The sequence below is a fragment of the Electrophorus electricus genome, chromosome 3, assembly GCF_041902795.1.
Source record: "Electrophorus electricus isolate QZ-2024a chromosome 3, ASM4190279v1, whole genome shotgun sequence".
NCBI classification, from domain to species: Eukaryota; Metazoa; Chordata; class Actinopteri; order Gymnotiformes; family Gymnotidae; genus Electrophorus; species Electrophorus electricus.
The window spans coordinates 21,401,695-21,424,469 of NC_137499.1; the positions used below are offsets into that span (position 1 = coordinate 21,401,695).

A 22,775-nucleotide genomic window follows, 5' to 3' on the forward strand; every position below is an offset into this window, starting at 1 on the left:
GGGGAGGCTGAAAGAGAGAAAAGGAGGAGAGAAACAGCACATAGTTTCTGTTTTGCAATTCTGTTGAGCTCCGTTGCCAGCAGGGCCTTTGGGTCCTCCCAGGAATTTCTTGACAACACGTCCGAGTCCAAAATCCAAGAACGACGAGAAGACACAGTCGATAAACACGCGTTCTGAACGGCACCAGCTGCTGAAGCTCTCGTGTGTTGCTATTGCATTACGGCGTGAGTGACTGCTTCATAACAGAACGCATCTCCACCGCAGGAACCTCCAAAACATGTCACGGGAGTCGATCAGGGAATCAGAAAAGGAACATTTCCTAAAATTACATTAATTCCTGTAACTGCCCGCATTCACAATGGATTGCGGTTTGGCAGATGAGCTGGTGCGTTCAGTTCTGTCTAAACAATCAGCAGAAAGCCGAACAGAACACGAAGGCTTGGGTGATAACACCACTTGACGCGCGAGGCAGCAGTACAACAGGCCGGTTAAATGAATGATCGAGAAGGCAGTAACATAACATTACTATTGTTCCACAGCTGAGAGCGATCATGAATCTTCACCCGCAAGTAGCTACAGATGCGGAGCAGCGTGGCCAAGCTGTCGGAACTAAACCGCACGGACAAACCAAAAACCCGGACCAGGTTGGGATTGAGGGCCTCGGTGATCCCGATCCGGAACGCACAGAGGGACTTACAGGTCGTAGTGCTGGTTCCATTTTGGGTCTAGCGTGTTCCTGACCGTGTCCGTGGAATGGCACTGGCCTGAGCCATCCACCACCACTTTAGCAAAGGGGTCGGGCAATCCTGACACAAACAAAAACACAGAGGTCATCCCTATGGAAACCATTTAATATAATAAAATAACTCTAATGTGCTATAATTACCATATTAACCTTGTATGATGACCCTCTAATACTTTATAATAGTGTTAACAATTGTTTACCTTGCACAGTAAATTCTATTTATTCTTAATTTAATTGATTATTAATGCAATATTAATATTATTTATTAGAGATCATCACATTCATAAGGGGAAATCTGTTTTTTAATATTTAAAACTCTTGTTTGCAGAAGGAATACCCCCACACACACCAGCAGCAGCTGTTGGAACAAGAGTGGATGTGTAAATAAATGAACAAACACAAACACAGAGTAACTTGTAATTCAAACAATCTCTCCAGGAAGGGCACAGGTTCTGCATCAGTGTGAAACCATGATGATAATGATGGATTTGTGGGGGGTCTGTATGTAGTGCTAGAGGCTATAGAGGCTTCAGGCTATGACACTATATGTTAGTGTTCTTTATCATTAAGACCCGCTGAATGATGTTCTATGCACGTGTGTGTGTGTGTGTGTGTGTGTGTGTGTGTGTGTGTAGTTCATAAGGTTTCCAGAGATACAGAACAATTTGGGCAGAGGTCCTTCATTAGAAGTGCAAGCAAAGTGCTTCTGAAGCTCCGTGAGATCAAGGCAGTTCATCCAATAATAAAATCATCATCAGATTACCAAATTAAGCACTTTGCTTTCACAATTGATTAAGCACCTCTGTCCAAAACATTTTATTTCTCTGGAAACCTGCCATTTTTTAGTCCACCTGTCATACATGTATCAAGACATAGGCACACATACACAGTTCGATTTTCTGAGAAATAAGAAAATTAACAGAATTTCCTTAGTCTCCTGAACTCCTGCAATAGCCTCTCCCTGGCGGCACTCTCAGCCATGCCAGGGGCTGGGGATAAACAGCCAGTGCTCTCCTCACTGTGACTTTTAAATGGCTGAAGTCAACGCAGAGCAGGCACAGGTACAACACTCATAACAGGAGTGACGGGAGACTTAAAACTAGTTACTTACTGAAGAAATCCTTCTTGGACAAGTTCTTCGCACAGAGAACTAGAGGGAAAGAGACAAGTAACATGAAAATCTGGATTTAAACAGGACACCTTTAATGCACCAAAACTCTGGAAATAATGACATTTTAATTTCCATATACACAAACAAACCCAAGAAAATAAAAAATGACATTTAATGCAAATAACTTCTAGATGGCTTTCATATTTGCTGTTTTTTTGTTGCTTTTCAAATCTTATGCCCACTTTTGCATTATTGTTGCCTGCTTGTGCTACTGATGGCTCCTTAACAGGAAAGATCCACAAGAACATCTGCTGGATCAGACCACAACAGCACGGGCTAAACCAGCTGCACCGTCAACCAAAGCTTCATAATCCCAAACCTGCAAATTAACAGCAACCATTGGCTGGCTGAGAATTTCAGAACTATTTGAGGTAAATACAAAGATGAAAATTCGTAACGTCTATAAAATCTAGATCTAGGTGCATGTTTGATTTGGGTGAATTTACAAATTTGCTGTTTTCTCTCCTCAAACATGTTATCTGGTTACCAGCAAAGATTCAGTTTAATTCTGTTATCAAAACACACCTTTATTGAAAAAACAAGAACAGCTCTCTAAAGAGGAGGCCAAAGGTGATAGTGGCTAGGACAAAAATAAAGAAATAAAGAATCCATTCCACTGGGTGCTTCTAGAGGAACAGGAAAGGTTTGCATTCATCTGTATAATCTGGAGCATTCTGACAAAAACACGATTATCATCTTTCTGTTCCTCTTACAGTCCAAAACGCAGTCAACATTTCGTTTCTAATCAATGACCTCATGACCCCTCCCAGCAGCTGAGGGAAAGTACAGAAGTGGTGTTTCTGTGAGTAACCACACTCCTGGCCTGAGTCACCTCCCGCCACCCTACCGGCACGGTGCCGTGGCAGGCCCCTCCCCCCAAGCCATATCCGTTACTCGGCCTGCTCGGTCATGACGCAGGTAGCATGGTCTGGAAAGAACACCCGGCACGCCTGCCAGGAACCTGCAGCCTTTAAAACACGGTTTAATAAAACCGGGTAGTCAACCACCGCCATGACCTCTCGCTCAGCCCGGCAACCCGGGCTCAGCGCCGGGTGGAAAAGGAAAGCCAACACCACGGCGGGAGAAAGCGGGAACGTGGCGAGACATTCCCCGGAGGGGAGGCTGTCAAGGGCTGCAGATGCTCATTTCCGTCACCGGCACCATGCCGCGTGTAACGGAGTACGAGGGGAGCGCTGGACTGTGTGGAGACGGTTGTCTCTCGGTGGCTTGACTGAAATAACACCACGCACGTTTGACTCGGCATGGCCTAAAATGTTTCGGACTGTTCACCCCAGATCTGACAAGAGCTGGGTACTGCTTTAGAAACTTTGCGATATAGTATCTACATTCCTTTCAGTAATTTATTAACCAGTTGAGTTTTTTGCCCCTTAGCTGTTCCAGGCCCATGAAGTGTGCACGCGCACACACACACACACACACACACACACACACACACACACACACACACACACACACACACACACACACACACGGCAAACAGAAACACATACACATAAGCTCTCAATCACACATAACCTAAAACACTCTTAAAATTTATAGGAATCGAATTACAGGCAGCAGAAATTAATGCTGAATGCTTTTCCTTCCTGTGTAGTTACGACATCTTAAGGAACACAAGAACATTCCACAGAACAGTAGAGCATTCTAGGGAACGCCAGAACATTCTTTTCCTCAATTACCCCGTTCTCTGTTTCTAACCCTAGAGCTGGGCTGTCATGCCCCTTGACAAAGGAGCAGCGGGGCCACAAATCTGCAGAGTATTGGCAGGTCGTAAAACCAGGCCTGTTTGGAGCGCAGCTGTGGGCCGGAGATAGCGGCCGCGGGGCCCATTGTGGTGGAGCGACAGCGTGGGGCCAGTTGCGGAGCTGCGTCAGGAGACCCAGTGCAGAGCTGGGCCGCGGGGTCTACAATGGGGTCGCACCAGTAGCAGCACTGCAGATCAGAATCAGGATGCGGCCCCCCGCCCCCAAAAAGGCAAAAACCCAGTGACTGGAATGGCTGGCATCGGAGGCCGTGTTGGGAGACTGGCGCCTGCATCCATCGTTGGCCTTGGACTCTGGTCCCCGCCAGCCAAATACCCTGGACAGCCATTAACTGGGAGGGAGACTGGAAATAGCCTGCACACCAGGGCTGTGCATGACAGGGGGTAGAAAAAACAGCACAGACAAAAAAAAAAAACAAAAAGAGAGAGAGAGAAATGATATGGGGTGGAGGCCTGTAAATTGTGTAGTCCAGAACTCAACTGAAAATTACAGAAGCCACCACAGAGACAATCTTACAAATTATGACAATACGCAGGCAGGCCAGCCAAGCGAAACTACAAAACCCCACAATCAGTACAGCAAGCAGCACTCAGTTTGGTCAGAGCAAAACGACACAGAACATGACTGGGAAAATGCCAGAACTCAAAAAAACAAAACAACCCAGACAGTGGGTAAGAGAAATCTGGATAGGTTTGTATATGCTTGAGATCCCGTAAGTAAAACCCGAAATACCCAGAAAGAATAGCTCTGTTTACTAGATCACATGACACAGGCCACATAAATTTTTAAAAAATCAAAGACTGGTTACTTTGATTGGTTTGGACAAGGTGGGGAATATACAATTTCTTTCCAACAACAGAAGTGTGTCCTACTAATGTGTCTTCCTACCCTCACTCAGTGGTCCTGCCCTGTGGTAGTTCTGTTCTATGTAGATCGAAACCGTGACGTGTACCTGCATACACACATTTTGATTCCCTGTAAATCAGGCTAAAGGTGAACCCTCGTGTCGCAACTCGGATGAGCACGCATAAGCCCTGACGTCGAGTGCTTGCAGCGAAAGGCCAGCCATGGAGAATTCCAAGCGACCTCCCACGACCTCTTCCTGAGCTGGCGTTAGCCAAGTCTGGACTGGTGCCAGGTTCAGCGCGCTTCCTCTCAGAGCAGCCCCCCAGGCACACACGGAGTCTCTGAATAATATATGAAGGGGTGAACTCCTCAACTCCCTCACTGTAGCAAGCTCGGAAACGGCCACTGGAAGCGTCGCTGCGGACGATGAGCAACAGCTGAAAAATTGCAGTGCAAATTTTTTTTTTTTGCTTGTTTGCCGATCGACATTCACATCTGAGACTGTGATGGTCACACACACACACACACACACACACTCGCAGGATTTATTCAAAACCAAGTGTTATATGAAGTAGGTACAGTACTAAGTACTACTGTACCTATCCAACCTTGATTCATTTTCACCATCTGAATGAGGGAAAAAAAGGAGTAAATAAAACAAGACTACAACCGAAAACCTTTGAAAGCACTTGAATTAACTAAAGTAAACCCTTCAATGCTGCTAAACTCAAACAGCAGGGCAACTGAGGAAACACTGGTCAATAAAATGGCATGTACTATGCCAAGTAGTGGTCAGATGTATGGACTAAATGGGACTATGCCAAGTAGTGGTCAGATGTAGGGACTAAATGGGACTATGCCAAGTAGTGGTCAGATGTATGGATTAAATGGGACGATACTAAGTAGTGATCAGATGTGTGGATTACAGGATGCTGTCAAACGGCTACATTGTGACCCTTTCCCAGAAACTAGGTGTAGACAGCGTGACCTTTAGGCCGTCCCTCACTGTCAAGATCAGTGTTAGGAACCACTCAGGCCCCTTGGGTGCAGGGACCCGGCTCCGTCTGCAAAGCTGATGTCTTGAGTTAAAGAAGTCTGGATTTAAGGAGTTCAGATTCTCTATGAACACCAGGCTCTCTACTGCTGTACCTATCCAATCTTGAATATCAATGAAGTTTAATGCAGTGTTTTCTAAGCGATGTTGGGCTTTTTTGATCAAAAGGTTAATAGCGATGCAAATGATTTCAAAATTTGGTTTATTTTTTATCCAACTTGATTTATTTAAAGTTCTTGGTGTTCTAAAGAGAAACCTGGCAAGAAGGTTTCAAAAGATGTAAAGGGCTTTACAGACTGTGACAAGGGATTTCTTTACACAAAAAACTGTCACCGGGGATGGCAATCCGTGTGCTGTGGCTTTAAGTGACACGTGAGGGGTGATTAAAAGATTGAGATTTACATAAACCCCACTTTAACGATCCAAGTACGAACACTAACAGCTCTCCAACTGCGCAGCGCATTAGCACGGGCTCAGCTATGGTGTCGCCTGCACAAAATGGCCCTCAGAGACGGAGTGGAGCACGGCATGACTAAGAAGCTTCCCCTCTCTACCCTTCACAGCTGACACGGAGTGAAATATCAGAGCTCCGATGCCGCCCGATTCCAGAAAAACGAGTCAGGCCTGCCCTGAGACAGGCAGGCCGAGGACAAATGCTTTTCAGAAGAACACAATGAAGAGATTCCAGCTCAGGTGTCACAACAGAGGAGTCACACGGTCAGTGGAAACGTGTAGTCATCTTCACTCCTTTCGTCGGCATCTCTTGGACACGGCGAGACCTTGAAGGTAGGGATATAAGCGATGGGTGATGGGTTAAGCAGCAATAGGGGTCAGATCATCACAGCAGGTTGCCAGGAGGACACTTGGCGCCTCAGCCGTGAGCTTGTTTACAGAAAACTGTCCGTGAGAACAAAGTTGCGCACAAAGGTTTCTGTTTCAACAGCCGACACGCCTGCAAACCGAACTGCTCTCTAAAGCCATCAGGCACCTGAGACTCCCCCTGGAAGAGGATACGACTGTTAATGTTAAAGGAACAGCTTGACTAAACATGCCAATAATTTGTGTAAGTGAGGAACCTCTTAATCAGCGTGATCCAATTTCTATACTGCCGAATTATTCAAATCTGAAATTCTAAGTCACAAAATTTTAATTAACCATTCAAATGCTGCACACTTAAAAGAACACCATCAGCTCTAGTCCACATGACGTAATGTTCTCCACCAGTCTTCATTTAAGCTCATCTTTCTTCTGCCCGTTCAGTCTTTGGACCAAACGACTATAACAAACACTTCTATGGCAGCACTGGGCAGGGATGACGGACTAAAGGCGCTGGCTGTACGTCGGTCCGACCCAAAAAGAGAGAAGCTGACCGTCCAAGGTCAAAGATGCAAGTCGTGGATCAAACAGAAAGCCGACTGTAACTCATAAGTTCATATTTTGCTTTGTTACTTGAATTCAGCTTTAGCAGGGGAAGATTAGACGTGGCACCCTGTAACCGATATGCTGGGAGGAAGCGATACGTGTCCGTGTCGCAGGTACGGGCAGCCGCGAAGAGCCATGCAGAACAACAGGAACACGTGATGAACGTGAAACCTGAAGACTAGGACACCATTTTTCCTCTTCCTTCTCTTTTCAGCATTGTGCGATTGTGGCTCAGCTAAGCTTGCCTGTACAAAGTGTCTGGAGTGCGATCTTTTAGACCGAACAAAGTGTGATGGTATTACGTTTCCCGTCGAGGCCTTTAAAATGACACTGCAGGAGTTGAGGCTCAACACTGAAATCCAAGATAGACAAGAAACACTGCAGATGTGAAATTACAGAGCCCTTAACAAGCGTCAGTCTACAATGAAATACAGCGGACGGGATGAGTCAAAACAAACAGGGCAGCGATGTCTAAGCCAAACCAACCACGCATATGCATGCATGTACACACACACACACACACCCACACCCCCCATTAGCATGATTCCATTGGCAATACCGGCCAGCTGGATGGCTCATCCTGGGAAGTGTCCCACCCTGGCAAAGCCTATCCCCCACCAACACCACCCCACCCCACCCCACCGCTCTCTCGTCTGTCTAAACAATACGTACACATTCCTACTCTCAATCTCACTCTCTCGCAGTCACACACACTCAAAGAGGGCGGAAAGCTAGAGAAACAGAGCGTCAGGATAGCACCAGGTTGTAATCAGCCGGCGGGCGCCTCTTATCTGCGTGAAGGTTCCTCTCTCAGTCCACTCCCCTCTTTGTTTCCACCCTCCTCACGCGTGTGGGCGTGCCAAAAAAAATAGCTTGCGTGCCAAATTATGTCGAGAAGCGACGCAGCACTCCATGCAAGGGGAGCGTGGCCCTCCCTGCAGCAGCCTCCCGGGGAGGGAGGGCGCACGCGCCTCTAATATCAGCCAGCATCTTCACGGTGGGGGTTTGGTACGTTCGTGCATGCATGTCTTCGCTTTAGTCTAGGAGTACAGCGGCGAAGACGAGCTCTACCGTGCAGTCTATGATCTGTCATCGTCGAGTGACGATGACGGCACTGAGGTGCCGTGTCTGAACCAGTCTCTTACTTCAGTAAGTAGTAGTCAGACAGTGACACACAGGGAAGGGGGGGGGGGGAAGAGAGAAAGCAAATGAAACAAAAAGAAAAAGAAAGAACAGAGAGTATAAGAAAAAGAGACAGCTGAGAGAGCGTGACAGACAGAAGTGGTAACAGGGTGACAGTTCCTCAAAACTAAACAAGGCTTATGAAACTGTGTAGGTCATCAGTGCACACATGACCCCCCTGCAAGCGGCACCAGCGGCAGCTTAAGCCCCCAGTCTGATCCTTCTGGGGAGGCTTTTCTGCACGACGTGTGAGCGGTCTGAATTTTCGATCACGGCCCATACAGAGACGATGAATCATCCCCCATCTGGGCCGTAATCAGCTGAAGGAACGCGCGAGGGGGGGGGGGGTGAGAGACAAGAGAGGGAGGACAAGGAAGTGGGGAGGGGGCATGGGGGTGGCGGCTTTGGGCCCTGGGAACGGACTTGGCTGCCCCCTGAATCTTCTTCGGGTTGGCACCCACGCCACACGCCGGGGGGGGCTGAGATGAAAGAGCCGATTTAGCTCCGGCACACCCCGGACGTGGGGAAGGCCGCTAAAGGGCCAGCGATGAGCCAGAGGAAGCAGACGGGCAACTCACTCGGATTCTCTGCCCGCGCCGTGGCGCAGACAAGAGCACACGATGCGCTAACGTGTACTTACCGCGCGCTCTGTCGGGAAAGCCGTCATTCCAAGTTGCTTAAGATCAGTCTGGACGTTTCACGCTGGACGACTAGTACTTAACCCAAAGCTCATGACCTCCCATCATGCGCCTGTGCTCCCCTGAAGGACCCTGGCGTGGGTGTGCGAGACCCTTAAGGACCCTGGTGTGGGTGTGCGGGACCCTGACGTGGGCCTGCAGGTGTGAGGGGAGGGCCGCACACACTCTCGATTTCTGGGAGGCGACGTCCCCTGGGGTAAACTGGGCCTTGACTGAGGAGACTCCATTCACCTTTGCAGTTCTGAAATGTTTGGATGCTTGCCGAGATCAGCACACAGAAGAGGGCTAATTGACCCGAAAACCAAAAGTGGGCCAGTCAGGGAGGCTGTCGGTTTCTTGCAACGACATAAGAACTCATGCCAATAAAGGCAACTTCCGAGAGGAGTGCGCGCTGCTTTGTTAGCTCTTCTGTTTCTAGATTGTGCAGCATCCCTTGGAAAAGATTGGCTGAACAAAGCTAGACATCTGACCTGAGATCATGGGCTCCTGCAGTACGACGCTGTGTGAACGCAGGTCCTGGTTTCTCTGCGCCACACTCAACACACTCCCTACTTCTCAGGATAATACTGCTGATAATACCTCTGACCACATAGTGTCATTCATTATTCATCTGTTAAGCAAACACACACATCAAACTCAGAATTAGGTCTTAAAGGCAAAATATACCAAGAAGGAGCAGATCCTAAGACATCAGTGTGAGGAACTCAGTCCACCATGTTAGAGTTTGACACTCCAGCCGATAATACCACACCAAATTAGTTCAGGAACTGAAAATAAAATTAGAGTCAATTTGAAATGTGATAAAGGACTCTTGTGTTAAAGCCTGTTCGACCAATTCACTGTCGGTCAGTGTCTTTCACCTGCTACCGCTTCACTGCCCTGCCCCCTCCCCAGCTCATGTAACTTTCTCACAGCGAGGGAAGTAGAGGAAGCTCAGATTACCATGACACATTAAAACAACCAAACCTCTGCCGAGTGCAGGCAGGTAGTGGCCAAACACAAACACGGAGGGAGAGAGGGAGGAGTAAGTGAGAGAGAGAGAGAGAGAGAGAGAGAGAGAGAGAGAGAGAGAGAGAGAGTGCGCACGTGCACGTGTCCTGGGATGTACAGAGTGTGCCGTTTCTCTTTATATTCCTCTGGGTTGTCGTTTTCCACCTACGCTAAACATGGCTCGGCCCACCTGGTGGTGAGTGGAGGATGGGAGAGTTTACAAGATTTTCGGCATGTGTGAGAGACTCCGAGGCCCTTTGTCAGCGCTGAAGGACGCGGCGTCGGCATCCTTGTGCACTTTGGCCAGGCCACTGTCATTCCTAGATGTTCCTAAATTCAAAACTGTTTACTCAATACACACTAAATAGAAATAAAGATGCAGACTCTGGAATTAATTGAAGACAAGAGCCGGTCCCATCTTTATTCTGAGCTCAGTGTTACAAACGAGGCATTGTCCGGAGAATGTCTAACAGTCTCAGGTGGGCATGACTTTTATACATTTTCTTCATGACCATTTTATTTTTTCATAAAAACTTGCCCCGGTTCCACTATTGTTCTCCAAACCATACATTATTCAATGTATGCAAATTGATATTCAATACTTACACCACCCGGTTCTTGGTACCATTATGTTCATCCTGAACTACTTCGATTTCTTTACAAAGTGATCATATTCTATATCACCGGCTGCCCATATTTGTTCTTCCGGTGATGTCCATATTGTTTCTTCCGGTGCTAGTCCGGGCTGTTCCGTCCTTGAACCAAGACCCCCCCTCGACTGAGGCCCCTAGAGGCCTGTCAAAGAGGCCCCTTGAGGATTTACGCTGAAGCCTACAGAGGCCTTTCCTGCATGAAACCAGTTTATTCTGGACCATCCCTTACATTTTTCTCCTTACCACCACGCGGCAAGTGCCGTCTGATTCTTGAACTCCACAGGAAAAATGGTGCATCACACATTCCCACCCTGGCAAAGCACGCGGATGGAAAATATTCCATGTAAGGCAAGCACCTGGCAGCGGTACGGCGAGCCCGAAGTAGGGGCGTCTCAGTCCTCGCCCGGTTAGTGTAAAGGAGGAGATTCAGGGCTACTAAAGTTCAGCTGATTCGGAAGGGTTACGCAGCTACACCACATTCAGGGAAGGCCACGGCACCTCCAAAGCAACATTCCTTTGGCAGAAAAGCTCTTTTGTAGTTCACGTACTTCTCAGCTAGACATGGGTACTTTCAGGAGGTTTTTCTGTTTTCTTTTAATCTTTTGGAATTGAGCCTAAACCAATTGCCAAATGTGTATAAAAGAACTCTACAGGTACAGCTGCACTGACCCCAAGTTATACATATGACAGTATAATGCTATATATATGTTTAACTGCACAAAGATTCTGTCAACTCAGAGGAATTTTGTAGCTAAATTGCTAATCTCCATCTTGCTGGGGGTGTGTGTGGGGGGGTCAGGGCAGAACCTAAGCGCCACTTATGTAAGCTATGTGTAGAGTTATGACATAACTGCTTCTGCAGAAAAATGTGAGCGGGGTCTTAAGTCACACTCCGCACAGGCATGCAAGCACACACACACACACACACACACACACACACACACACACACACACACACGCACGCACCCAGAGTGGAGACGACAGGCACAGCACATATGTGCATCTGCTGACACTGATCAAAAGGTCAACAAGATAGCATGGGGCTAAACGTACGTGCACATGCTTTCAGCCCTAATTCTAGTTTCTAAGAAGTAGCTGAGTGTGTGTGCGCCTGTGTGGTGTGTGTGTTTGTATGTGTGTACGCAGTGTTCTGCTGGTTTGCAACGGAAGTGGTGAGACAGGAAGCACAATACGCGATCAGAAGTCGGCGAAGAGGCGACAGGCAGCCACACATTGCTGTCTGCCCTGTTGTCTGGGACGGATCCGGAGCAGAGCAGTCACAATTGCGAGGGGGGGTGGGCAAAGGTCGTCTGTGGTTAAGCAAAGGTCAGGGCCTGCATGCTTCTCCAGCTCAAGTGCAGTTGGGAAGCAGATAGAAGCCTGTTCCCTGGACCACTCTCTCTGAACAACTGTGGTCTGAGCCTGTAGTCTGATTCAGCTGGACCTCAGTCAGCGGCCTGCCTCCATCAACGCCCCAGGAGCTCATGGCTACAGTATAATATCTGTCTTATGGCAGAGGCATGCAGTGATCTACATGTGGTCTACATGAACACAGACCCAGAGAGCCATGTATCCCATGTACTTACAGAACTCCCCCAGCTACTCATGGCTTTGATATTTAAATTACAGATGCATAGTTAGGTAACAGAACCACTCCACATCCGAAACTCTAACTGCAATAGGAGGGAATGTTTTTAAAAGCGGGTCAGCAGCCAAACAAACCTTAAGAGAAAAGCGGAGGGCCAATGCATAGAACAAAATAACATACTCCAAATGTTCACCTAATTCTCAGAAAAAAGACAATCTGTCAAAACTTTTAAAATAAAACTATAAAAAAAGGGCAGTACAGGACTGAAAAGGGATACAAAGGAAAATTATCTACAATGTAACCAGGAATAAAAAAAACCATAACACCACACAAAATGTGTTAAGCTGAACTAAACTGCTAGTTAAACTCTAATATAGGTATGTGAGATAAGGAGTTGCAAATCTGAAGGAAAATTTTTTACACAGCTCCAACCTGATAAAGAGGGGAAAAAAAGGTTTATAGGTTTATTTTTGTTATAAAAACACTTTGCTTCATGGCTCAGTCTGCCTGTGTAAAAGTGACTTATTAACTCCACACTTGAGCATGCTGAGGGGTGCGGGTGGGAAAGGAGCTGCAGACGTGGGAGCGTTCCTTAAAGCACACCCGCATTCCAAGTTTCGATATAAAGATCCGATCAAAAACTCCCATTGGTCCGTCCAGCCGGGAAATGGGGGGGGGGGTCACATGGTGTGAAAACGGCCAGAACAAAGTGTGGGGTGTTATTTATAGCCTCTAAACAGGTGTAGGAAACGTGAAGATAGAAAGATGGAGTGGGTGGGTGTGTGAGGGAGAGAAAACAAGGGCACACACCTGAAGCATCCTGAATGAGAGATGAATGGTGGGTGGGTGGGTGTGTGCGCACACACATGGGTGTGCGTTTGTGAATACACAGGGTCAGACTAAACATAACGGCAGAGGAAGTCTAGACTCTTGCATGCATGCACTTTAAACCTGAACCCCAACAACCTGATTCAGCAAGAAAACTACATTTGCACCTGTGCACAAAAAAACTAAGCCTTCTGGCTATAGGCGCGTACAGTGTAACTGAGAAAGGCCCGTTATTCCTGCAAAAGCTCTTTCCTGTCGTCCAGGAAACACCTACACAACGAGCACACAAGATGAGGTAGACAGGAAGGACATGGACCCGGCACGTGATTTCAACGACACAGGCACCCTGGACGTGCCTCGGGAAGAGACAGCGCGATTTCCTGCCGACGTACAGGGACATCCAAGAGTCCCCGCAAGACAGACAGACAGACGGACAGACAAGGACAGGCAGAACATGGTGAGAAAACTTGCGGACATGGAGACTGACAGGCCGCCGATGGTTTGTTAGATGAACACTGGCAATGAGCGTGAGATGTGCGTGCACAGACAGCCGGCTCTCCAAATGAGCAGCGATCAGCACGGACATCCCATTGATACCCAGCGCACGCACCATAGTGAGTCTTTTCAGCGGGGAAAGAAGACTATTGATCCCTGGGCCGGGGAAAAAAACGGGACGTGACACAGCAATACTTAGAGACGGAGAAATCTACTATTCTGATTCACTCTAATCACATTAAAACGGGTTAAAAACTGAGTTGGTGGCGTTGAGTTAAAGGTGACGGGGAAACCTCTGTTTTGTATGTTCCTTTCTAATTAAAAAAAAATCTCCAACAACCCTTGCTTTGTAGTTATCTTATTCAGAATGCGAGTGATGCATCAAGAAAGAAATACTCAAGCAAAAGGCTAACTATAATAAATGTGAGCGTGGCATTAAATCATCAGAGCTGGTGTCCGGAGGACCAACTACACCGGGACAGGCAAAGGGGACCCGTCCAAGCTCAGCCCTCGTGCTGTTTTATGGCTGTTCCTTACCGTACGGTGGTAAACTAGACAGACATGCAACTTACGTGCAGAATGAGCATTCAAACAAGGCATACACACTGCCAGTTAGGAAAATGCGAAACAGGGGAACGCTGCATTTAGGAAACAGGGATGGGGGGGGGATAATGGTGTGTGTCGGAGACATACAGTCATTTTTTTCTAGGTGGAGTACACTTGAATCTTATAATCTGCCTGGATGAGAACCAAATTTTGCGATTAGTGCATCTCAGTTCACTTGAAGGTATTTCATGAAGCTCAAGTCTAACACCAAAAAAATGAACACCGTTCATTACAAATGAATGGCTTACATGATCTTGTTAAATAAGAAGTCCAGTTCAGCGAGACCTTCAGAACCACCAGCACCAGACTCTAAACAATGAGATACCGGGACTTGGTAGGCCTGCAAGTACGTTGATCTTAACCCAACATTTCGTCAACAGTTTCTTTACATTGTAAAAAGCTTCAAAACACTACAAGTCAAGAGAGAGAGCTGCAAATGATTTCACCAAATAAGAATAAATCATTATTTCTGTCTGATGAGCAGACAGTCCTGTGGCTGTCTATAGTGACTTTCTATCTCCTCTGTAAAAAAAAAAGTAACTGTCTTCATTAGCTTTATTCCATCTTTCCTTGTGAAAACCCACTTTAAGATCAGCATGGTCTTTTATCTTTAGTTTCACTGCGAGTGATGCAGTGCAGACAGGTCTCTCCCTTCTTCAGTCTGAACAATATTTCACATCTCTAAAATCCGACAGACCCAATTTCTTGCAAGGCAGTTAATGTTCATTTTACGCAGGTTTAACACCAAACGGACACGATACGTAAATAATAAGCCCCTTCAACAGTAAACTGGGACAAACGTAAAAGCCCAGTGAGGATCGTTTTTGTTTTTTAGAATAATCCAGTAAAACTGATTTGGGAAACTAATCAACTATCACGCCTCTTTAAAAGGTCACAACCAGTTGCATTACTTTAGCTATTTTAGAGAAAAGGAGCCAATTTAGCCATTACCAATCAAATGAGTTTCTGAGGGTTTGGGTGCTAGATACCTTTTATATAATATTATCTTGGGTGGCTAAACTGCAGGTCAGATAAGACCATTACACTAAGGGTGTCTTTGGATTAGTTATCCCACCAGACTGAAAGGTGTTTTTGGATTAGTTATCCCACCAGACTGAAAGGTGTCTTTGGATTAGTTATCCCACCAGACTGAAAGGTGTCTTTGGATTAGTTATCCCACCAGACTGAAAGGTGTCTTTGGATTAGTTATCCCACCAGACTGAAAGGTGTCTTTGGATTAGTTATCCCACCAGACTGAAAGGTGTCTTTGGATTAGTTATCCCACCAGACTGAAAGGTGTTTTCGGATTAGTTATCCCACCAGACTGAAAGGTGTTTTCGGATTAGTTATTTAGCTAGCTCACTGTGTTAGGACATAAGCAGCTAAATTAGTGACTTGGCTAACCTAGCAAGCTAACGTTAAACAAACCGATGAGCCAGCTTGCTAAATGTCTTCAAACAAGTCTGGACAACCACTGTACCTTCTTAGACAATACTGAAAGATTAATGGTGCATTTAGACAGCTAGCCAGCTAACTCAGAGAAATCCTGTTAGCCACACAGGACGCCTTGGCTAGGTAGAGTGAGACAGTATGCTAACTAATTACATCATCTTTAAATACCAAGCCAATTTCTTTTCCTTCCTTTTTATACAAAAAGGCTCTGTTATTCCCCGCTGTTTGAGTATTTGTGGTTTGACAGTGAGACTAACAAATGCACAATGTTAGCCACTTTAGCTCACCACCTCAACATTTTGGGGAATTTCGGCTAACTAGGCTAACTTGGGACAACTCGTACCTGTCAGCCGCAGTTTCACCGGACCGTTTCTCCTCGCTCCTTGATTAGACATGCCCTTTGATCTTCCAGCTTGACGTTTCCAGCTGTCGCTTCTGAAATAGCTACACAAACGCAAGTATTATTTTTAAAAAACAAAGCCCCGTTTTCCCCTCAGGTTTGGACGTCGGCGAGCACTAAGCGAGCGGTGGAGACACGGCACACTGCCCCGGATGTGCATAACCCAGCATGTTAACGTTTCGGACAAAATAAAACTAAAAAAAAACCAAAAAAACTCAAACTATTTTCCTTAGAATTACTTCAGTTCTGCTCAAGAAAGCGTTTAAAACCGGCACAGAAACCGAGCTCTTCCGAATTGGTCCCGGTTCTCTTGAATGAGTGAGCGAGGCTGCTCCGGGACGGTTTGTTTTCTCGGGAGTGAAGTTGGAGCCCCTCAGTTACCCCCCGACCTGGTCCAGCAGCGACACCATGTGGCGAGACAGCGGGACTACACTAGCTGGATTTTCATGCTGGTCGGTTTCATAACCAGACCGACTACCCTACAAAATAGTCATGCCCCTTGTCATTACTTGCAAAACATAAGTAAAATAATTCCTTGTGGGGTGTTTCAAAGCTTACAGAGACCGATTATTAAACTCATTTAACCCTGACCTTTGTATTTGCAAACTGTACAGACCAACACTGTAGAAGCTGACTGCTTATATAATTGTTTTAATTTACACGTGATGCTGAATAGAATCCGCAAAAACACAGAAGTCACAGAACACTTTCACAAGAAACAGTTTATTTACAAGTCTTGAAGTAAAAAAGATGAATTAGCATTTTTAGGTACACAACTGAAAAATGTTAAATGGGTATAAAAAGTCAATGTACAGACATGGAGGAACAGGATATTACTGGAGTGTCTCAGAAACTGAAAGTGCTTTGGTTGTTTTGAATTTGGAAGGTGTAACCGTCAGCTGCTGCTTCGGGAGCAACGGATGCATCGTTTTCTTCCTGTCAGAAAATAATTATACACAGCACGAGAACTTTTAATACATCTGAAACAAACAGGACCATAGACAGGAAAATTCAGCAACAGTCCTTAACTGATTTCCCTGTCTGAAAATTCACAATTTAACCCATTTAAACTCAATTTTAGGGCCCACCATCTTCAGTCACAGCGCCACCTAGAACAGCAACCCTAAAAGGCTAGTCTTAAAACAAAAATAAACGCTACAAAGCCTCAAGTACAGACACAACAGCACCCCCTAGTGGCTGCGTCAGACAGCCGCTCACCTCCCCTGAGAAGTACTTCTCGATCAGATTGAGCGCTGCTTTGTAGATCATCTCGTTCTCGTGGGTCTGGAGCGCCTCGATCCTGTCCAGCCCACCGCAGCCTTCCACCATCAGACACAGCTTCTCCGTCTCGCCCAGTTTATCTGCCGCCTGCCGGTTTGGAGCAGAGTCGTTCATCTAATGTGTGGTTCATGACCACGGCACATGATGTCAACCCGTTTAAGACTACTTAGAAGAGAATGAGAGAGAGAAAAAAACACCACCCTACACGTTAAGTAAGAAAACCTGTACGAACATACCATGAAAATGTTCAGAATGGCGTCCATCACAACCAGGACGGTCTTGCTATCTTTGGCCGAGAGCAGGTTGAGGAGCGGGCTGAGGACTCCGGACTGGACCAGGTATGCCACCTGTTGCACCGATCCTCCACTGGTGTAGTTGGTGATGGCCCACACAGCCTCTTTCTGGGTCTTAAAGTCGCCCTATATGACCACACACACAGCTCACAGCTGCACCACTGCTAAAATGCTTTACACTGAACGTTTGTGGTGGTATTTTGTTGCTGTGTTCAAAAGCTTGGAAGGAAAACTGGGTAGCACGTCAGCACGTCGACGGAGTCCCAGAGCGAGAAAGTCCCACCTGCTGCAGGACATTGATGAGCAGAGGCACCAGGCCTGCGCCGATCACCTCCTGGATCTGCGAGTCTTTTCCGGCAGTGATGTTGGAGAGCGTCCACGCCGCCTCCTTCTGGATGCCGCTCCTGCGGTGCGTGAGCAGGCCCGGGAAGAAGGCGAGCGCGCCCGCGTTCAAGACGCCCTGCGTCTGCTCGTCCGTGCCCGTCACGATGTTGCCCACAGCCCGCAGCGTCGGAGTCTGGGGGAGGTGGATCGACAAGTGGGTAAGGATCAGCGGCGGCTAACCGAGCAGGGGGTTAATAAATAAAAATAAATAAAACCACGTTTGACCATCTGAATTTGACCTACTCGTTACGGCACGTTCATTATACATCGCCTACACCGCGCAAACACACGCATCCGCGGACCGAGCCTAGTGAAGCAGCCGGGAGGGACTCACCAGGACAGCGATGTCGGTCGAGGCGAGCAGCTGAGTGAGGCGCGGCACCAGGCCCGCCCGGGTCACCACCTCGATGCGCTCGTTCGGGCCGTCCGTCAGGTAGGACACGGCCCAGCAGGCGTCGGCCAGCGCCTCCGGGTCGTCGTGGTGGAGGAGCCGCAGCAGACCGGGTAGCATATGCTGCACGGCAGCCAGAGGAGGCGCAGGATTCTTGTTCCGACACAGGTTGGACAGCGTCCACGTGACGTTCCTCAGGTAACTGGTCTACACGAGGGGAGGGCGAGAGCGCGAGAGAGAGATGTATTATTAATCATCTGCCGTCATGAATCATTTAAAACACCCATCCTGCTATTCATATGCTGCTTTTGGATTTAATAAACATTAAGGGAGGACAATGTCTTATTTAATCCATTCATGCTAGGCGGCATTCTGAATTAGCACATTAGCACCGAGCATCTGCCAAAGCATGAGAGGCACTTACAGCATACACGGACAGGTTGGGAACAGATAGCAGCGCGAGTAGGGGCCCGACGGCTCCGTGTTTGATGACTTTGTCCCTGTACGTAGAGCCGTCACCTTAAGAAGACATCAGAGTCAGCGTCGGGGCGGGAACGCGCGGCCACACGTGCCTGTCCGAGCTCACGTGCACAGTACCTTCGAGCACGTACTCACCGGCAATGTTCCCCAGCGCCCAGATGGCTTGCTCGCTGACGTGAGGATGAGGAGAAGCGACGAGGCAGACGAAGGCAGGGATGGCGCCCGCCTCCACCACAGCGCGCGTCTGATCCGTCGTACCCGAGGCGATGTTGGTGAGGGCCCAGGCTGCCTCGAACTGGATAGGCGGGCACTCGGACAGAGCGAGGAATCTCACCAGCTGGGAGATCAGACCGGCCTCCACAATCAGATCAATAGGGGGGTGCTTTTCTCTGGACAGCAACTTGCTGTTGGTGTTGGAAATGTCAGTGAGTAGTGAGTAGTCACTGTTATGCATCTACACACATCAGAAGACAAGACCTCACACACACACACACACAAACAGCACAAGGATAGAGCATTGCTGGCAACCACAAGAAAATATTAATCCCCATATAAGCCCAGACAGACATAACTGAAAAAAACAACTATGAACCATTTTATATTATTTGTGCAATACACAACAGATGTGTGTATGGATTTTCATGCACAGCTATGTTATGCACTATGTTATTATTATTATTATTATTATTATTATTATTATTAATAGTTGTAATAGTAGTGGTGGTGGTAATAGTGGTAGTAGTACTGTAGTGGTACTACTACTAGTAGTAGTATTAATAATAGTAGTAATAGTAGTAGTAGTACTGTAGTAGTAGCAGTAGTAGTGGTACTCTAGTAGTAGTAGTATTGGTAGTGGTAGTAGTAGTAGCATTAGTAGTAGTAGCATTAGTAGTAGTAGTAGACGTAGTAGTAGTGGTAGTGGTGGTGGTAGTAGTACTAGTATTAGTAGTAGTAGTGGTAGTGGTGGTAGTAGTAGTAGTATTAGTATTAGTAGTAGTGGTAGTGGTGGTAGTAGTAGTAGTATTAGTAGTAGTAGTAGTATTGGTAATAGTATTAGTAGTAGTAGTGGTAGTGGTGGTAGTAGTAGCATTAGTAGTAGTAGTAGATGTAGTAGTAGTGGTAGTGGTGGTAGTAGTAGTAGTATTAGTATTAGTAGTAGTAGTGGTAGTGGTGGTAGTAGTAGTAGTATTAGTAGTAGTAGTAGTATTGGTAATAGTAGTAGTAGTAGTATTGGTAGTGGTAGTAGTAGTAGCATTAGTAGTAGTAGTAGATGTAGTAGTAGTGGTAGTGGTGGTAGTAGTACTAGTATTAGTATTAGTAGTAGTAGTGGTAGTGGTGGTAGTAGTAGTAGTATTAGTAGTAGTAGTAGTATTGGTAATAGTAGTAGTAGTAGTATTGGTAGTGGTAGTAGTAGTAGCATTAGTAGTAGTAGTAGATGTAGTAGTAGTGGTAGTGGTGGTGGTAGTAGTACTAGTATTAGTATTAGTAGTAGTAGTGGTAGTGGTGGTAGTAGTAGTATTAGTAGTAGTAGTAGTATTGGTAATAGTAGTAGTAGTAGTATTGGTAGTGGTAGTAATAGTAGTATTAGTAGTAGTAGTAGTATTGGTAATAGTAGTAGTAGTAGTATTGGTAATAGTAGTAGTAGTAGTATTGGTAGTGGTAGTAGTAGTAGCATTAGTAGTAGTAGTAGATGTAGTAGTAGTGGTAGTGGTGGTAGTAGTACTAGTACTAGTATTAGTAGTAGTAGTGGTAGTGGTGGTAGTAGTAGTATTAGTAGTAGTAGTAGTATTGGTAATAGTATTAGTAGTAGTAGTGGTAGTGGTGGTAGTAGTAGCATTAGTAGTAGTAGTAGATGTAGTAGTAGTGGTAGTGGTGGTAGTAGTAGTAGTATTAGTATTAGTAGTAGTATTGGTAGTGGTAGTAGTAGTAGCATTAGTAGTAGTAGTAGACGTAGTAGTGGTGGTAGTAGTAGTAGTATTAGTATTAGTAGTAGTAGTGGTAATGGTAGTAGTAATAATACTAGTAGTAGTATCACTGTGGCTGCACAAACAGTTGTTATGCTAATGTAAAGTGTAAAAGGGCCCCTAGTGTGTCTGGAGCAAACATCTGCGAATTGTTTATACAGTAGACAAAGCAATGACAAGAGCGGTTAGCTAAACCGGCACATTCACAGAGTGGATTTCTGCTGTCCACCTGGATCGTACCGTGCGGCCTGTGTTGCCTGCAACTGCTGATCCAGACTTTGGCTGTTTACACCGCTGACGATGTCCTCTACACTCCAATGCTGAGAGGACTGCACGCGCACACACACACACACACACACACACACACACACACACACACACACACACACACACACACACACACACACACACACAGAGACAGAGAGACAGACAGACAGTGAAGTCATCTACAGTTACGTAAGGAACTATACCTTTACATTACTGTTACCACGTAAACATACCTGTAGATCCTACAACTTTACCTGTGCGTTTTGATTTTGGTCTTGATACGGTGAAGACGCATCTACCGGGAAAGAACCGACATTTCTTCGTTTCAACATCTGCTCATCTTTCTTCGCCTTCCTCAGTTCGACATTTACCTCCATCCTCCTTCGTCTCAGTTCCTGCGATCAAACACAAAGACCTCAGCCATGGATCCCCCCGCCCCTAAGCAGAAGCATAACTCGGTAAATCAACCTACGGTTGCGTCTTTCCCCTTGTTTTTGAATTGGTTTAAACGGGCAAAACCGTCGTTCGTGGCGGAAGACATTTCTTCTGTAGAAATAAAATGTATACAAATATTAATGTAGCTATGAAAGCGTGTCGCTGTTAGGGTAATAAACTGGAAGCCAGCGTTACATAAATGCCATTCAGATTTCCGGGGACATTTGAGCAGCCTTGCGTGACCATGTGGTCTCACTTTCATTATAAATGTATAACACACACTCAACGATGACCGCGACAACACCGATACACGAACACAGACATTTACTGTGTCATTAAGAGGTTAATGATGGTTGAGGTTAATGGGGTTAATGAAGAGGCTTATTTAAGCAATAAAGCGACTAATGTGCGCTCACCGCTTCCTTGGTCAGGGTGGCAGTGACGTAAAACAGGGACTTCGCACGTAGGTCTGTGGTTGATGCTGATTGGATCGCATAAGGAGACACAGTCGTTATATTCTTCTAAAAAAGAAACTTTGATATGAATTCAGAAAAACAATAACACTGTTGAAATAATGATGCTCCAACATCTAGATATGCAAAACGATCCATTATAACCGTTTTTATTAGTTGTATTTAACAAAGATGTTTTTAAAAGACTTGGTTTCCCCTTTGCGGAACGTGACGACCCAGTGGCCTAATGGATAAGGCATCAGCCTCCGGAGCTGGGGATTGTGGGTTCGAGTCCCATCTGGGTCGGAATAATCTTCTTCATTTTAAATGGATCACTCCGCTCTATAACGCTCAGGGGCTGGAAATGCATGATGTGCCACAACGGAACGCAAATAAATAATCTCCAAACCACCACATCGACCTGAAACAACCAACCATCACAATAGAGCGCAGGCAGCCTGAAACTGACTGGAAGTGTCTCATCATGTCAGCGACAAAAATCTAATTGCTAAAAATCCTTTTGTCTCTTCATCTTCGCTAAGCTGGTAGAGCTAGTAAACAGGATAAATAAAATGTCTCTTTAAAAAAAAAATCTTGGCGAGTCTATTCCTGAGTCAACAGATACAATCGTGTACATTCTCTTTGTACGTGTAGATAAGAGTCGGGTAACACCACAGCCTTATAATGTAAAGACACCGGCAATTCCTTCTATCTGTCTGTTTGCCCGCCCAAAACGTCTTGTTTAAAAAGATTTTTTATAGTTACAAGAGAGACAGCATCCTAGAGGACAGGAAGATATCTTTCTATCGTCCGGTGGAGGGCAGTAATTCAACACCTATCCATCATTCGCTCATCGCGCGTCCGTTGATATTGCAAGGGAAAAGTAATCACCGCATCTTTACAACGTTCTCTCT

At 46.2% G+C, this 22,775-nt stretch overlaps 2 protein-coding genes and 1 non-coding gene across 4 annotated transcripts in view; 1 reads left to right on the top strand and 2 right to left on the bottom strand.

The window, feature by feature from the left end:
• Positions 1–16,280, bottom strand: part of LOC113583267 (E3 ubiquitin-protein ligase SMURF2) — a 38,186-nt gene extending 21,906 nt beyond the window's left edge. The window contains exons 1-3 of the mRNA XM_035528781.2: positions 15,858–16,280; positions 1,857–1,895; positions 698–806 (exon numbers count right to left, since the gene is read on the bottom strand). Coding sequence (XP_035384674.1) covers positions 698–806; positions 1,857–1,895; positions 15,858–15,909 — 200 coding nt within the window. The 5' untranslated portion in view covers positions 15,910–16,280. The remainder of the gene's footprint in view (positions 1–697; positions 807–1,856; positions 1,896–15,857) is intronic.
• Positions 16,281–16,618: 338 nt separating this feature from the next.
• LOC113583268 (importin subunit alpha-1) lies at positions 16,619–21,896 on the bottom strand. Of its 2 annotated transcripts, XM_035528789.2 has the most exons (11): positions 21,826–21,896; positions 21,447–21,520; positions 21,229–21,369; positions 20,948–21,036; positions 18,879–19,147; positions 18,688–18,782; positions 18,207–18,470; positions 17,772–18,005; positions 17,432–17,614; positions 17,133–17,282; positions 16,619–16,850 (listed from the first exon to the last, which is right to left on the bottom strand). In XM_035528789.2, the coding sequence occupies exons 2-11, from the start codon at positions 21,513–21,515 to the stop codon at positions 16,761–16,763; spliced, it is 1,584 nt and encodes a 527-aa protein (XP_035384682.1). In that variant the 5' UTR covers positions 21,516–21,520; positions 21,826–21,896; the 3' UTR covers positions 16,619–16,760. The 2 variants fall into 2 exon arrangements, with proteins under 2 accessions (XP_035384682.1, XP_035384679.1); XM_035528786.2 differs by lacking the exon at positions 21,826–21,896 and having other exon boundaries at positions 21,447–21,802.
• A 198-nt stretch (positions 21,897–22,094) lies between these two features.
• On the top strand, positions 22,095–22,167 carry trnar-ccg (transfer RNA arginine (anticodon CCG)). The gene has a single exon. It is a non-coding gene; the product is annotated as a tRNA-Arg (tRNA).
• Positions 22,168–22,775: the final 608 nt, after the last annotated feature.

Coding starts and splice junctions, on each gene's coding strand:
- LOC113583268 (XM_035528786.2), bottom strand. CDS start 21,671: ATGAAAGTGAGACCACATGGTCACGCAAGGCTGCTCAAATGTCCCCGG. Junction 19,148..20,947: donor CAGGCAACACAGGCCGCACG/GTACGATCCAGG, acceptor CAACACCAACAG/CAAGTTGCTGTCCAGAGAAA. Junction 16,851..17,132: donor AGAAGTACTTCTCAGGGGAG/GTGAGCGGCTGT, acceptor ATTTTCTGACAG/GAAGAAAACGATGCATCCGT.